This window comes from Denticeps clupeoides, unplaced genomic scaffold (genome assembly GCF_900700375.1).
Source record: "Denticeps clupeoides unplaced genomic scaffold, fDenClu1.1, whole genome shotgun sequence".
Lineage (NCBI taxonomy): Eukaryota > Metazoa > Chordata > Actinopteri > Clupeiformes > Denticipitidae > Denticeps > Denticeps clupeoides.
This window is the reverse complement of record NW_021629700.1, coordinates 14,138-31,217: the sequence shown is the minus strand read 5'-3', so window position 1 is coordinate 31,217 and position 17,080 is coordinate 14,138. Positions and strand designations below refer to the sequence as shown.

Here is a 17,080-nt window from a genome sequence, read left to right as displayed (position 1 = left end):
TCTAGAACCCGCGTAGACTGCACCGGCCATGCTCTTCCCCAGTTGTGCTTTAGCTTCAAATCTGCATAAGATGCACTGTATGCATGTGGAGGAAGGAATCTGAAGGTTGCAGGTTTGAATCCTGAGCTGCCAAGGTAACGTCCCGATGTGGTATGATTTTGCATAACTAACTTTTAATATGTACAGTGGGATGCAATAAAATCTTAATTTCCCAAACATTGCACACACACACAGGGTTGCAAACAAGCTCCAATGGGAAACACTTTCTTCCAGGCGCCAATGGAGAGCAGGGATGTGTAGTTGTGTGATCAGCGCTTCATATTGCCAGGCCATAATAATATGACGTGATCTTGCAGGACGTGGCGCTGCGCCACGAGAACGTGACTACCCTGAAACACACTAAAAACTTAAAATACATTGCTCAGTGGCACCTTGGCGGATCGGGATTAGACCCGGCAACCTTCTGATTACGGGGCCGCTTCCTTAACCGCTAGGCCACCACTGCCCCAGACCTGGTCTAGAACTTAAATGTATTTATTTATTTATTTTTGCATGAGCAGCACCAGTGTAGAAATGTTTAATAGTCCAGACAAGGCTGTGATTGGAAGGGACGAGACCCCCATACTTTGGGACGTCTGACAAATCGAGACAGTTGGCGACCCTACAACACACACCAGATTCCACTAGACAAAACAAGTAGGAAAGTTAAATGTGTGTAATTGGATCCATAAATATTAAGTTTAATTAGCTAATGAGAGGAACAGCGCAGTAGCTCTACAGGGTATAAATATGCAGTCAGAACAGCAAATGTCCTCTACATTACTAATCATGCTGAAACACACACACACACACACACACAAGTACAAGCATCACGTGTGGACGTACAGCTTTTATGAATCAACTTTTATTTCAACAGAATATCTGCTGTTCCCTTTTAGACACAAACACTTCAGCTGCACCCAGTCACACGTTTCTCGCTCTGATACAAAAGAACAGAATAATACAGGGGACACCCAGGCTGCGGCGCCGTAAACAGAACCGCGCCTGCTCACAGCAGCAATACAGATGTTGGCATATTTACAACTTGCACCGGACAGGCGGCTGCACCCGGAGCCCCGCTCGGACGTAAATGGTTTATAAAGATGTAAAAAGTAGTAAGCTCAGTAAACGCTTCCGTACAAACGGATGAGCTTCAGACGGACCGGACGCGGTAAGAATGGCAGGGTCAGTGCTCTGTGGACGACTGGACGGACGCTGGACCGAGCGCCACTGGTCAGATCGGCAGGGTTCACGCGCTTCACAGCAGGAGCTTCGCCGCCACGCTTCTCATTAGGCAGTTTTAGATCGAGAACATTGAACAGAAAAAGGTGGGTGAGGATTAAGTGGATTAAAACGCTCCGTGTTAAAGATCACCCAGTGTGTAAGAGAGCTGCGTGGATCCTGCGAGCGTTAAAAAAAAAATAAATAAAAAATGGGCGTGAAGCCGAGATCCGGTCAGGGGAGGACAAGCAAAAACCACAAAAACACTGCAGCAGCAGCAGCAGCTCGTCTGTTGCATAAATCGTGTGTGTAGGAGAGCAGCCATTAGAAAAGGACCGAGGATTTAAAAACCTCAGACGCGTTTCGCCATGAAACGTGGGGCAGGGGAAAAACCAGCATTTGGACTCTTGGTTTAAATGGCTAAATGAGTCCCATCTTCATGTCCCCCCCCCAAAAAAAGTCAGTCGGTCCGTTTCCTTCATCCAGCCCGAACCCCAGGAGATCCGAGTCGGAGCAGAGGAAAGTTGTGCACAGCGCAGAACGGGTGGGACGGGTGGGTGGGTTTGTCTGTTTGAGGACGGGGCGCGGTCAGTTGGTCAAGGTGCTGGACGCCCGGAAATAGGACAGGAACTTGAAGCAGAGGCTCACCACGAAGTACCAGATGTTCCGCGCCATCTGAGAGCGTGCAATGAACACGCGCCAGATGAAGACCAGCAGGACCGTGTTGAAGGTGTAGCGAATGTTCCTCAGCCTGCGCAAAAAAAAAAAAAATAATGTCATTAATGAAATGAAAAAAAAAAAAAAAAAATCATAAACAAAAAGTGCACTGCACCCAAAGTCAACTGGAAAAGACGCTCAACAAAATTAATGCAAGCGTTAGCGGCCCACGTAACCTACGTAGGGTTCACACACATTTCCACAAAAACTTCAACTAAAGCACATATTCATGGCCACACATATACATAACTCCACATGTGTTCATTCATAGTTTTGATGCCTTCAGTGAGAATCTACCAACGTAAATGGTCATGAAAATAAAGAAAACACATTGAATGAGAAGGTGTGTTGGCCTGTACGTATGTTCTCTGAAATTTACCAGAATATTGTTAAACTAGACAAAACTGGAGAGTTTCCGGGCATAGATAATCAGAGCTCTAACGTACATGACGATGACTTAAATAGCGCCGCAACTGCAGAGATGCTGTAATATGGAAGCACCACGTGACTTCTCACGTGGTCTTACGGGAACTACGTACTTCATGTTATACGCTCAGATGCCGGATTTCAATGACTTTACAGGTTTATTTTGAACTCCCAATACTTTGAGGCCCAAAGGACCTTAGGAACTCACTTTCTGAGGTGCTGCCGGGCAGCAGGGATGTCGGACATGTCTTCGTTCAGGACGTACTTCTTGGTGCCGATGCAGTAGTTCTCGATGTACTCAGGCCAGTTGAGCTGACGAACGTCGAAGTTGAAGTTCTGAGGAAACAGGCAGATTTAAAAAATAAATAAATAAATTTCGCTGAACTGTTTTTCCGTGTTAAATCGGAGACACACGTGCGCCTGCAGGCTTTGATTCGGCCGTTCTCCACAGCAGCAGCGTCTCAGACCAGAAGCTGCTGGGGCGGCTGAAAAAGGAGCCGATGCCGAACAGAAAACCTGCAGACGGCCGGGACTCTCCACCGCACCTTCCGGTCCTCGGGGCTGAGCTGGCCCATCAGCATGGTGACGTTCTCGGAGTTCCACTCCCACTCCTGGCTGCTGAAGTACTCCAGCAGCCCAATGGCCTTGTGGAGGCGGTTGAAGATCCGCATCATTCTGAAGAGCGCAATAAAAAGGGAAGTCGGTCACTAGAGAAGAGGGTATGAAAATAAATAAAATAAAAAGGTGCCGGTCGCGCACTGTGGCTTCTGTCCCGACAGACGCAGGAACAGGTCGTAGATCAGGGCGGGGAACTTGTGGCTGACCAGGATCCAGTACTGGTTGATCAGGTAGTTGGAGGTGATGTTGGCGTTGGGTCGGCGGAACGCCTGCTCCAGGGGGTTCCTCTTGAAGGTGGACATCACGTGGTGCTCTGCGGGAGGGAAATGCGAAGGGGCGTTAGGCGCGGCCGCAGATTACATCACGGGCCGGTTGCCATGGCAGCCGGTTCCACAGCAGACCGAGGGCAGCGGCCAGATGTGCCCTCGTTCCCCCACGCAAACTGCCATAATAAAAAAAAAGGCGCCAGCTTGGTTTGACCTTGAAGGCAGTTGCCATGGAAACGGCAAAACTGCTCATTCTGCGGCCACTTCTTGGGGAGGTGGCTTCGTGCAAAAAAAATGCCGCCCAGCTGCCAGCGTCTGCTGCCTGATTGGCTTCATGTCCTCAGCCCTTAAAAGGCGGCAGAGGAATTATGCGGCGGCGGCATCCCGCTCGGCGTGAGCCGTGCAGAGTGACTGCCTAATCCCGCCCCGATCCATCTGCGGCCAATTTACGGGGTGAAAGCGGCAACTTCACTAATCGCCACGTCGCCCGCCACGCTTAATCTGCGCCGGCCTGATGCCTGCGGCCATTAATCTTTGTTGCCGTGGCGACGAGCGGCCGCTTCGCAGTGGTGCGAAGGGCCTGCACGCGAGACTCTTCGGCCTGTGACGCGACCCGATCAGGATTTACCGCTAGTCACCCCCCCCCCGGAGCCTTTCAGAACAGAACCAAAATGTTAAACATGCGAATGCTGTTCTAATCCAGGAGCGACCTTTTCTGCCCAGAGGAGTTCTTAATGCGCCGCATTAGCAGCAGGGCCCCAGATTAAACATTTCAGGAACGGGGCAGGGATGTGAAGTAATATATATATATTACACACACAGTTATACATTATTAATCAGTATCGATGCTGAAGCCCTTCGGGAGGCATTATTATTTCAGACACACGATACACTGTGTGCATGGGGAGTGTTCACAAATGTCAGATTATCTGCGTTTTGGGGATTGTTACAGTGGTATTATCATCTTAGAAAAGGGAGGTGAGAGGGAGGATACACACATGGGCCATGAGACACGAGGGGTTTAATAAAAGGAGAGGAAGTAGGATCCTCCCCCCTTTTTAAAAAACTTTCATAAAGTAAATATTCTGGTTGTCAAATTGCAGACAAAGAGTCAGTTTTGCACAATCCCATGTTATTTTCAACAAATGGTTTCCTTTAGTGCAACACCACAGACTACATTTATACAAGCCACTGGTACCTACCAATTTCACCCCAGTGGAAGGGGTTGATTCCTCCTGTTGTGCAGTTATAGACCAGAGCAGTTTTGGGCCTGGGGATGAACAGGGGGGGGATAAATAAATAAATCAATTAATAAAATAAATTCTGTGGACTAATTACGTATTTGTGCCATTTCCTAAATCAGATTTAATTTTTTTTTTTTTTTTAAACTAAGATGACCTACAGCAAAGCCTTGTTGCATAGTATCCAACACAATCCTTCAGCCTAGCTCACCCGATTATTCCCTGCAGTTTCCACCATATCCATCTTTCTATTCTCCACCCGATTCCGATGGACCTCACAACTAGCCACACCCTGTGAAACTTTTTCTGTCCTCGTCCCAAATGTAGTGTTGAGTCAATTCTTACGCTGACCACTCAGGGCTCAGTTGACCTCGTTTGGCTAATGGATGCCACGTTAAAATAAAGAGTTGGGAGGGTTGGTTTACTTTTGCACAGCAGTGTACCAGCCCGCAGCCAGAGTGAGATTAATGACTACATCGACGGGGATGAGGTCGGCCACGGCGTCATTGTTGGCTCTCATGGTGCGCAGGATGCCCTTTCCTGCCTGGACAGCAAATAAGAAAATTAATCCGAAATAAACAAAAGAAGAATAAATAAATAAAAATCCGCCCTGACACTTACGGCAATGAAGACGCCACTTGGCCCATTGAAGTTGTCAATCCAGCCCTGAGACGGGAGAAAGAAAGCATGAATATTTCATTCTGTGGCGTCGTAACTACAGCTAGTCAGCGGCAACAGCTCATCAGGAGCGGCACGCGGAGTTCGAGTTTCGCTCGAGCATCCGTAAGCAACGTGGTGGCCACGGAGATGTCAGGACTATCAGTCGCCAGAGCAAGTATTTCCCCACCTGCGGGATTTGACAGGGCTGCGAAAAACAAATCTGCGTCGACTGAACTCAATCAGGTCTCATTAACTATGGATGAGCTGCAGTCAGCGCTGAGCTGGACGTGGACGCTGATACGCGCGGAGTGGATGGACCTTACGCAGAGAAATATTGCTGACGTGACACTACGTGCGACATGGAAGACAAAAATCCTGCAGTCTGCAACATGTATCCCTACAGTGTCACTTGTGGAGTCCCTCAGGGGTCAGTCCTTGGCCCAATCCTGTTCATTTTTTTTTTAATATTTCATCTCATACCATTGCTATACAGAATTATACAATTATGTTAAAGCTACAGCTGCTTGTACACCTTCAGTATAAAATCCCACCAACACTTCGGTCTAGAGGAGGAAGGTGTGGATGGAACAAAATTCAGCTGAACTGTCACAATATTCTCAGTCACCATCTCACTTCCGAAAACCACAACAAGCAGCACTGCAAGAACTTGTGTTTGCACCTCAGAAATTGTGCCAATCTTCTGGCACTGGTCTCCCTCATACACTACTAATCAGGATTTCATGGAATATCCTTCAGTAAATCCAGAACTCTGCTGCTTGGATCCTGGTGTGAGTGTGAAGTTAAAGAAATCCTGTTCGCTCCACTGGCTTCCCATCTCTCCAAGGGTGGGTACAAGATCTCCATCCACCCTCAACAGAGCATACATGGAAAAGCTTTCACATCTACAGGCTTTAATGCTTCAAATCGAACATTAAATAAAACGTATTATTATAATAATAATAATAATAATAATAGGAGTGATTGGGTCTGGCGAGGTCCACTTCCAGGCCTTTAGTTCAGTCCTGCCAGGTAGAGAGGCCTTATTCAGATTGCTGGGAAGGTCAGAGAATAATGGTCTTTGAAACGCTCGGAAAAAAGAAGGAAAACTATTTAATGGCGAGGACTAGCGGAACTCACCGGAAACGGCTCCTGCCAGCTGGCTCCCACGATGGACGGACGGATGATTCCGATGTTGATCTTGCTGCTCGCCTGCTGTACCACGCACTCGGCCAGGGCTTTGGTGTAGGTGTAGGTGTTGGGCCGGTCCCCGATCAAGCGTGGTGTGATGTCACGAACAATGCTGTCATCCATCCACCTGACAGGCACACGCCCCCCCCAAAAAGATATAGCTAACATCTCATAACGAAATGAAGTGGCGCAACATCTTATGGTCACGTGACCGGCTTCAGTGCATATTGCGTGTTAGCCAGTGGGTACTCACTCCAGGGAGTCGATGAGTTTCTTGGGCTCGACCGGCGGGGGGTAGATTACTTCGTCAATTTGCCTGCGGTTGCAGTTTGCATAGGCAGTGGAGACGTGGATGAAGGCCTCGAGGTTTGGCATCTGCAGCGCCAGAGTGAGGAGCTGCTGTGTGGCGATGACGTTCAGCTGGAGAGCATGCCTGACGCACATAGCGAATGAGCTTGTCGTCCTGGTTTACACAGTGTGTGTGTGTGTGTGTGTGTGTGTGAGTGTGTGTGAGATCGTTCCTCACTTGAGCGGCTCGTCAAAACGGATGGTGGCGGCGCAGTGGAAGACTACGTTGATGCAGGAGGCCAGTTTCTGCGCGTCCTGCGGGCTGATGGCCAGGCCGGGCTGCGTGAGCTCGCTGCTGATCGGGACGATCTTCTGGTAGAAATCCGGGTCGTCCTCGCGCACGCGGTCAAACAGCTGCACGGAAGACGGGCGGACGCTTCAACATACACGCAAATCTAACGCACATTAAGAAGGGGTGAAACTGTTCAAACCCGGTCAAGCACCAACGGCCCATTCTCCAACTTTAAACTGTATAAGCAATGGAGCCGCACACGCACAACTGACCGCCCCCTATACAGCTATGCGTGCACGAGAGAGAGCACACACACGCCCAGCGATCACACAACACTGGTGTCAGTCAATATTTGCATTTTGAGAGCATGAGCTGCCCTGCAGCTGCAGAACAGGAAGAGTTGCAGGTGCGAGATTCACAGAGCAGAGCAAGAGGGGTGGAGGGAGAAAATTAAACCGGAAAAGTTCCACATTCGGTTGCAGGTCCGTAGCTGCAATAAAACCCACCCGCCACATCGAGCCACACCCAGGCTGGAGGGGGACAGGATTTTACTGCAGGTGGGGGTGGCGGTACACAGGAACGAAGAGGAAAGTGTGAGTTCAGCATGCGGTAGCACACACACACACTTTCACCTGTTCTGAGAGCTGCAGCGAGTCTGGAACAATAATCTGATATTTAGAGAGGATTTACCCTGAACCCTCGCAGCTGTCCCCACACACGCTGTTCCCTCACTGGGCCCATCTGTCCCCGCCCACAGAGCAATGGATCATGGGACGCAGAACTGAGCGGGACTAAAGAGGTACAGGGGCCGTGGAGGTGGACTGCTCACTTCCCCGAAGGGTGACAAGTAAATTTCCTTTACGCAATAAACTCATTGTCTGTAATGTTCTTCACGTTACCTGGGTAACAAGCAGAAGTTCTGTTGGTATCGGTGATGGAGCAATTTAGTTTGTGGTGACCTTCCTGGCCACAACGAGCAGTTTAGTAATTACGATGAAATGCATCCGGTTATTATGAGGAAGTTCTAGTGTGTAAAGAAGCGTGTGAGTGAGTGACACACATTACACACACGGTCCACGCTGCTGACCTCAGCTGAACGCCCCCAGGCAGCAGAGCACCAGCCGCTCTTCCCATGATGCACCGCAGCTGCAGCAACAAAACAGCTGGAGGAGCAGCGGGGGGGGGGGAAGAGTTTGAGGGAACTGGATGTGTGACCACCGCGGCCGATCTAGAAGACACGTTCCATACATCTAGGAGGTCGTCCCTATAGAAACGCATTCCACTTTCGATAGAAAACAGAAGAGAATGAAAATTTGAGACTAAATTAATAAGAAAAAGGGAGGACCGAGCTCTGCGGTCTGCCGGGTCACAGAGTGCAGGAGGTCGGCCGGGTTGCGTCATGCAAGGCGCCATTGTTTCACTTTCCTTCGGCGCGGCGTGGAGGAAGGCATTGTGGGATGCTGGAGCAGCCCTGTGCCAGGCTGCCACCAACACCAACAGCCCACTGGCATCAATGCGCAGTCTGTGCGCGAGCGCGCTTGTGTTCTAGAACAACGCGCCTTTGGTCCACCGGCAGCCCTTTAGCCTGAAACTGGTGTCGCCGCCCCCGCCCACAACAAGAGAAGGGCGTGGCCAAGAACCACTCATGCTCGACATCCAGTGGTGGAGCGTTCAAAGGAGTCTGTGTCTGCAGGTGGGTGGTCACACACACACACACACACACACACACACACACACACACTCCAGTTCTTGCTCTGGGAAGATGGGATGTGGTCCAGGCCGGATAAAAGCATTCCATGGACATTAGAGGAACGGCAGCGGTCAGTGGGCGTGCCCTCACTCAAGGATCAATAATAATGGAATAATGTCTCTGAAACGGGTGTGGCCCATTTCCAGAACAGCGTTCCTTCGTGGTGCACAGGACTGAAGCTTGAAATGATAACCGGGACACACACACACACCACCTGCAGCGAAAGGGAAACCAACTGAGGGAGCGTGTGTGTCCGCGCATCAGATTAAATAACTGGATTTATCTGCAGGTCCACTCCCGCCTCTAATCTTGATGAACATGATCCAGGCGAATGGAGGGAATTTCATCACCGACTGTGATCTCTGAAAACACGGCGAGTCGGTGAGGGCGGACTGATCGCTTCATTCTCATAAGAAACCCGGTGTGAGAGGAAGAGAAGAAGAAAGAAAAAAAAAAAAAAAAAAAAAAAAGAAGTCAATAGACAGCAAGCTCCATGCTCGGAGCCGATTGGCTGTTTTAATGAGGGCGGAGCTCTTTTTACAGATTGAAGGTGTGGCCTATAAGGCTAGTCACCTGACTGTCCCATGTCAGCAGACGTTTCAGGGACGGGCTGAACGTCATGTTCCCCAGACAAGGACGCAGCACCTCCACAGGGAATCTGTGTTTTTATAGCAGACTACACACTTAGTCCGGTGAAGGTCAAGCTGGTGCCAAAACAGAGGCGAGGGGAAGTGGGCGGGGCTAATCCAAGACACCATCCAACATGACAGTACCCGTTCCACCTTTAGTCCAGGAAACATTACATAAGACTGGAAAAGCTGTCGTGGACAAAGGAGCTTAAACATGTGGTCCCTCAGCTCGAAAAACCAACAAATGCATACATCTGACCGCGCCCCCCCTTACTACTGGAGTAATTTAATCTTGCAGCCGCAGATGAAATGGTGTAAAGTTCTTCCAGAATATAACTGTGGACACGTCCCCCGGTGCTCATCTGCATCTCCATTCCAAGCCTCATTAATTATTGACTGCTGCGATGACAGAACTGAGCAGGACTAATAAATGGAAAGACAGAAGGCAATGGCGAATTACAGCACAAATAAACAGAGAAATAAAAAAAATGAGTTCAACAGAAGCAGCTGAAGGTTCTGCGGTCTTAAGGGTGACCTGATATGAAAATCTCACAAAGTGACATTTAATATTAATGCAAGTTCCCCCGAGCCGGTCTATGGTCCTGCAGTGGCTAGAAATGGCGATAGGTGTGAAAAGTGCTCCGGCAGCTCAGACGGTCGGATCTGGAATTTCTCCCCTTATGACATCATAAGAGGAATTTGTTCAGGGGGGAGGGGGGGAAAAAAAAAAAAAAAAAAAAAAGAAAGACAACTTCCTGTCTGTCGTTGTGGTTTGGGAATGGTGTTAAGTAATTTCTGCGAATGCCTCCTCAACTTCTATTGGCCTCTCTCCATTTCATCCTGCCTCTCTCCTCCTCATTAGCATTTAAAGCTACAGACACCAAAACGGGGACTTCTCACTGTGACTGAATTTCAGAAAGAGAATTCAGATACAGTACTAGGCGACCGCCAAGGCCCGGTCCACTTCCGTACACTACAGGTAAAGTGTCTGAGAAGGAAAGAGAGAAATCGCACATTCCTCCACACCGCATCGCTGCGGCGTGTGCTGCAGGTCGGGCCAACGCAAATCAGACACAAGTCAGTGCAGGACTGAATCATGACGAAACTCACTAGTTTGTCATGCCGTTAGTCATGGAAACAGTGTTCTATGGGCTGGGGAAAGAAGTCACATAAAGGAGGAGGAGAAGAAGAAGAGCAGAGACATTTTAAAACCCACTAACGAATTAGCTGCCGCTTTGGACAGTAACTGGCTTGACCAGAGAGACAGCTGGAGAAGGAAACCACACACACAGGGCGGAGCGGCAAGGTGGGGTGGGGGTCAGCGTGGTGACTAGAATTGTAAGCCGGCAGGCGGAACATGACTCAGCTAGACAAACTCCCATGTCCTCCTGACATTCCTGAAAGCGCCTACACACATTTCAGAGAGGGCAGTCCCATCATGCTCTGGGCCTGAAGTCTGCAATCAAAGATTCTTCAGCAAGAGTTTCTCTGGCTGGAAGGAGAATGTTGAGATGGTGGGCGTGGGGGCGCAACTGCTCCTTTAAGATGGGAACCCTGCCGCAGAAACGACCTGAATCGGCAGGAAATGCTGAAAAGATGAAGAGCCTGACAAGCTCCTCCTGTTCCTCCATGCAGTCCCGGTAGCGTTCGGACGCGTGGGCGGGTCCATCGTGGTAAGATGGAAAGTGGCTGTGGAACGATGAGGTCTCTCCGATTGATTTTTCCCACCGTGGACATGATGGACTTTAGTCCCTGAGAGCTACTTGTCAGAAGCACTTAACGATTTCCTGTGGTCGCTGGACTCATGTAAGTGAGCGTGTGTGATGGAGATGATAATCCACATTAAACACACTGCTGAGGACACCAGTATGTTCCCAGTTAGACCTTTCAGGTTCCATTGCCCCCCCAAACACCATCCACGGCGTCTCAAACTGCTTAAACGTGCCTCTTACCTGATTGTGTGAAAAAACAGTAGTTAAGATTAAACTGAATTTTGAGTTCAAAAGAAAACATCTCTACCAATAAATAAATAAAAAAACATGGCCGCTCCACTCACCTTGCATTTCATCATGTCCTTGACGCGCTCCTGCATGGACTGGCCGGCCTTGGGCCTGACCAGGACGTAGAGGGAGCGGACGTTGGGGCAGGAGCGCAGCAGCTTCTCCACCAGCACCTTTCCCATGAAGCCAGTGGCCCCGGTGATCAGCACGTTCTTGCCGGAGTAGTAGCTTGCGATGGGGGAGGCCATGTTGGATGAGTTTGGTGGCTCGCTCGGTCGTCCTGGTCCCAGCCTGAACTACACAGCACCTGTGGACCATGTGAGGAGAATTTAATTTAAATGGTGAATAAAATATATATTTTTTAAGTTATCGTATTTAGGATTAGGAAAGGGAAGATGAATGTCTACAATGTACAGTGTAGAATCATTTAAAACAAATTCTGGTTAAATGTAAGCTAGACACCCTAATTCAGAGCATCTTACAATCAGTAGCGACAGGGACAGTCCCCCCGATAACACTCGGGGTTAAGAGTCTTGCTCAGGGACACGATGGTAGTAAGTGGGGTTTGAACCTGTGACTGGGTCACCCTGTAAGGGTGGTAGTAGCCTAGCGGGTAACACACTCGCCTATGAACCAGAAGACCCAGGTTCAAACCCCACTTACTACCATCATTGTCCCTGAGCAGGACACTTAACCCTGAGTGTCTCCAGGGGGGGGACTGTCCCTGTAACTACTGATTGTAATTCGCTCTGGATAAGGGCGTCTCATAAATGCTGTATGTCACATGGGTGACTACGACCACCCCTGGATTCCAATGGGTGCGCGGATTTTCTGGAGTAGAACTTATTAAATCCAATTTGAAATCTGCAAATACATGATATTGATTTAAGCTTGAACAACTTTATATATAAAAAAAAAAAAAAAATTATTCTACGCGGCGGTCAGAATCACGTGGAACTGGCGATGCTGCTGCGTCTGATGCGATGGACTCGGAAGATTTTCTGAAACCGCGGTGAGAGGAGACCGCACTGACAAAACGTAACTTGTAGGCAGACAGGCACAGCAGCGGGTTCCTACGGCGGGCACCGGCCTCCAGGTCATCGAGAACGTACGCGGGGAGACATTTCACGTAGCAGAGAAGCAGATAAAAACGCTCCTACGTGTTCTGGGATACAGAACGTTCCCAGAAAAAAAAAAAAAAAAAAAAATCAATGCCAATACACACGACTGAGTAACGGCCACGCCCAACTCCAGACTCTCCAATCGGCTATAAAAGATTCAGCGCTCTTCTCCCGGCCCTTTAACGTAATTAATTAGCAGCGGCGCTGGAGTCCATCCAGCGTCCGTTTGACATCTGGTCAATACAGACCTAGCCGGACGTCACGACCAATGACAGTGTCCTCAAACCGGTCCGGGAGTGAAGTCAGGGAAATGTCACATAATAAACACTGAAAAGCCGTTTCCAGACATCGGCGTAGAGGGGTGACGACACACAAATATCCGTCCTCAGCGACACAATTTCACAAATCGCAACAAAAAAGGAAGATTAGATTGTTGGATTGAACGCTGCAGCTCCACCCCAACCCAGTGCCCGCCTGTCCCAGGGAACACCGTTATCCACGTCCACCCCGGGCTCCAGCCGCGTGTGTCCTGCCGAGTCACTACCGGGGACCGTGCCAACACGAGATTAGTCAGATAAGGGCGTAAGCTGCACATTCGGATTCGAGGGGAGAAACGCATTTTCATTAAAAGGTTTTCCATGACCACGGCATATCATTACATTACATTTATCAGACGCCCTTATCCAGAGCCACTTACAATCAGTAGTTACAGGGACAGTCCCCCCACTGGAGACACTCAGGGTTAAGTGTCTTGCTCAGGGACACGATGGTAGTAAGCGGGATTTGAACCTGGGTCTTCTAGTCCATAGGCGAGTGTGTTACACACTAGGCTACTACCACCCTTTCATGGCCACATGTTTCCATGCAAACGTGGACGAGAAGTCAAAATTCTTTTTGCTTAATTTAAGCTTTACTTAAAACGGCCGTTTCGGCCATTAAGCTCGGGCGTCGGCCGGCTGTAATCTACATGACTTTCAGAAGGAGACGCGGCAATACGGAAGTATAGCGGTTCACCACGTTTAAAAAAAAATTATACGTTCACGTGTCATCTCTTTACGCGCTCCGTCCCAATTCCAAAACTTTCCCTGCGGCCATTAAAACGCCCCGGAACCCCGGAACACATTTCTAGACACAGAGCCGGCGAAGCGCCAACCACTTCCTGCTTTACTTCTGCGCCGCAGACCTGTCGTTATGGCGACGGCAGGTAAAATAGATCAGCTGGCAGCTCGCTGTCGCTGGTCTCTTTCAGTCGGGTCACGCTGCTGCAGGGACGAGTCGGGGGGATGAGTGTGTGTGTGTGTATATACACACACACACACACACACACACACACACACACACCCTGCCTGCTCACACTGCATTGTGGTTGTGAAACTTCCTCAGGCCAGACCCCCACCCAGCGCCGACTCCCGGCTAAACCACACCCCCCCAAGCCGAGGCTGACCCAGATAAGGAAGAGAACGTACAGGCGTGAGCGGCGCACACACACACACCATTCCTCGCCACCTGCTCCAGACCACACCCGTCTCCCCCAGCGCTACCTGGCCAGGCCCAAAAGCAGGCGACCAGCACCACGCCTGGAACAGGCCCGTCGCCGCGGCGGCAGCGTCCCGGAACGCCGCGCAGGTTCCTGGAGGACAAAAGGACGCCAGAGTTCGGGAGCAGGGAGTCAGAAGGGATTAGCGCGCAACAAAGAACATTTCCCCGTAACTGGAGCAGCTGCGGCGCAGGGTCGGCAGCGGAGGGACGCCGGTGCGACTTATAAAAACAAAATGAAAATCCCAAAACCCGCCCAGCCAGCTCGCACGCACGCGGACGGCCCGAGGACGTTGTCGGAGATGTTCGGCAGTTTGGGCGGAGGGCCGAAGTGATGCAATTCGATTCCCGATTATTCCACCACCCATTTCCTTCCTCGGCGTAATTCTACCGCAGCTCGGACTGCTGTAAACACCGCGAGCCGGAGACCAGAGGGCCGGCAGCGGGCGCGTCACACACGCCTGCCCTCAGGGCCCGGCTTTACCGAAGGAGTGGCGCCGGATCGGCGAGTGTCACTCAGAACTCGAGCCGTTCGGGAAACGGTGACTAACGGAGGGAAATCGGGTCGCCGGGGCCTCAAAACCACGCCAAAGCCGATCTGTGATTGGCTGGTCGGGTGCGTCGGTGGGGTGCGGTTACCGATCTAATCGGAATTAAAGACTGGCGGTTGCGTTCCGTCAGGTTCTGTAATTACAGGAGCGCTATATAATACAGAAGTCGGGGTGTAACGTGTCTGGCCGCGTTTACACGAGGACCGACGCGCTAATTACACCGGCCACGCCCTCCCAGCCGATGGGCGTGGCCTTGACATGCAACTCATCAGGTTAAGAGTCGTCTCAACTTGCACCACAGTACCATGAGTATTGCGGTAAAGCGACCACAGTGCACATCGACCTCTGACCCCTGCTCCCGGGGTTCCTTCCAGTAGCGTGGCATCACGTTAGACGCTGGCAACGCCGCAGATGTAACAGTGTAGTGAGAACGTGGCGATGTCGTCATTAGCCCTGTACAGATTTACTGCATGGAATGACGGGGGTTGAAGACGTTCAAATAAAAAGAAATGTAAAAATCCGGAACATCAAAATACACCCCAGACCTGGAAAGACACGAGAGCCGGAACGTTCCGGAACGCCGCCTGATGTGGGTTGTAAGAACAGCGTGCCCCGGTCCAGACACCAGGACGTTCCTCCACCAGGACTGCAGATTGACTGCGTATTTTACCATAGATCACACACACACGTATAAATGACAAGCCCCACCCATTAAAAAAGGTGCAGCCTGTTCTCCAGGTTCTTTATGAGCGTGTGGACGGTCGCCCACGTGCACCATGCCCCCGTTTGCATCGTAACAACTGTAGGCACTGTCCATAGCAGAACATCACAGATTACATCCTGCCCGGGGGAGGCGGAGCTAAAGCACATCAATTAGGCCAGTTCAGCCACATGAACCAATCAAATGTTCAAAATCCACGAGGGCCAGGCTGATGTTGGTATTGATATTAATTATTACCCATAAGAACGAAATACGGTCAGAAGAAACGTGTAAAAAAAAATAAATAAAAACATTTCTGCGCAGCGCTGCGTTTTGTGCCGACTGCAGCGATTTCTCGGTAGTGATGAACGGTCCTCAGGTGCGCACTTCACAAGGGACCAGCCAGACCTTCTCTTCTGAAGATCTTTCCGGCTCCACCAGGTTGTGCGTCATGACCTGCGCGACCCATTTACGAGCGGAGCCACTTCTGAACACATGACGGACACCTGAGCAAGGGGTGGAAGGGGGTCAAAGGTCACACCGAAAATTAAAAGGCCCTGCCCACAACAGCCCCATCAAATTCACAGGGTTAGGAGGGCGGAGTACGGGCTCCTGTCCACCGCCTGCCCCATGTACGAACCCAGAGCCATTAGAATATCCACCGGGCGCCCCAGAACAGCGCGTTGGGGAGGGGCTGCATTGCCACACCACTGACGTTTAAAAAAAAAAAAAAAAAAAATTAAATAAAAAAGTTTAAATAAAAGCAAGAGGAAGAGAGGGTGGCTGACCACACCTCCACCTGACCACAGCTTCAGCAGCGTCACCAGGAAATGGCAGCACCGGGGTCACGCACGCGGAGGTGTCGCTTCGGAGATGGCGTCTAATTTTAGTCGGGTCCCTGATGGTAAATATAATTATAACCGCTTAAGTAGTCCAGGTTTAGAAACCAGCCGACGACTAAAATAAAACTCGTCCATATGTGGCGGATGCAGCATGTAGGACCCGCACGTGTGTGTGTGTTTGTCCTCTCAGTAACCCGTGAATTGTAGTATTTTCTCACTCCGCCCGTCTAAATCCGCCCGTCCGCCGCGCTCCTCCACACAGGAAGGAATAAATACATTTAAAAAAAAAAAAGTAAAATATTAGCCGCTAACTGTAGAGACCCGCGCTAAGTAAACGGCGCTTCGGGACCGAGGCCCGCGCGTCCACGTGCGGCCGGAGACGCGGGTCGCCGCGAATCCGCCCGTCAAACGACCGATTCCGCCGCAACGACGCGCCTCTCCTGCCGCCGCGGACAAACGCTTTTATGGGTTCTTTCCCCCCCCCCGACGGTCGGTTCTTTTCGGCCGGTACCCGCTGCGAGAGAAGCGGCGGCACGAAAAACGGGTCGCGCAGTTAATAAAAAAAATAAAATAAAAAAAAACCCGAAGATGCTGCGCCTTGACCCGGACGCGGGAAGGCCGGAGTCGCGGTGGCGGCGAGCGGAAGACCGCGGCTCTCACCTGGATCATCGGAGGGGTCGCGGGGATCCGGACTGGAACGCGCGGCTGTCAGCGGCGGACTGCGGGCTGCTGCTGTTCAACTACTGGCCCCGCCCACCGCGCCGAGACGCGGGCGGCCCCGCCCACCGCGCTGAGACGTGAGCGCATCGCGGCCGGAGTCGGGTTGCCAGGTGTGGGCGAGATATGCAGTGCGCTTTTCCGGAGTTGCCAGGTATAGATATAAATATTTTATAATAAGTGTTTTTTTTTGCCCCAAATAATTAATCCCTACAGGGTAGTGAACAGATAATCCATGTCAGTGGGGGGGGGGGGGGGGGGGGGGGGGGGGGTGCTTT

The 17,080-nt window shown here is 50.7% G+C and overlaps 1 protein-coding gene across 1 annotated transcript; it reads right to left on the bottom strand.

The window, feature by feature from the left end:
- Positions 1-888: 888 nt before the first annotated feature.
- Positions 889-16,850, bottom strand: LOC114772000 (fatty acyl-CoA reductase 1-like). The gene is made up of 12 exons (XM_028965184.1): positions 16,746-16,850; positions 11,392-11,642; positions 6,903-7,078; positions 6,630-6,809; positions 6,326-6,503; positions 5,150-5,194; positions 4,954-5,072; positions 4,490-4,557; positions 3,163-3,334; positions 2,949-3,078; positions 2,612-2,739; positions 889-2,011 (listed from the first exon to the last, which is right to left on the bottom strand). The coding sequence occupies exons 2-12, from the start codon at positions 11,581-11,583 to the stop codon at positions 1,849-1,851; spliced, it is 1,551 nt and encodes a 516-aa protein (XP_028821017.1). The 5' UTR covers positions 11,584-11,642; positions 16,746-16,850; the 3' UTR covers positions 889-1,848.
- Positions 16,851-17,080: the final 230 nt, after the last annotated feature.

Coding starts and splice junctions, on each gene's coding strand:
- LOC114772000 (XM_028965184.1), bottom strand. CDS start 11,583: ATGGCCTCCCCCATCGCAAGCTACTACTCCGGCAAGAACGTGCTGATC. Junction 7,079..11,391: donor AGGACATGATGAAATGCAAG/GTGAGTGGAGCG, acceptor TCTTCCGTGCAG/CTGTTTGACCGCGTGCGCGA. Junction 3,079..3,162: donor CTGTCGGGACAGAAGCCACA/GTGCGCGACCGG, acceptor TGCGCTCTTCAG/AATGATGCGGATCTTCAACC.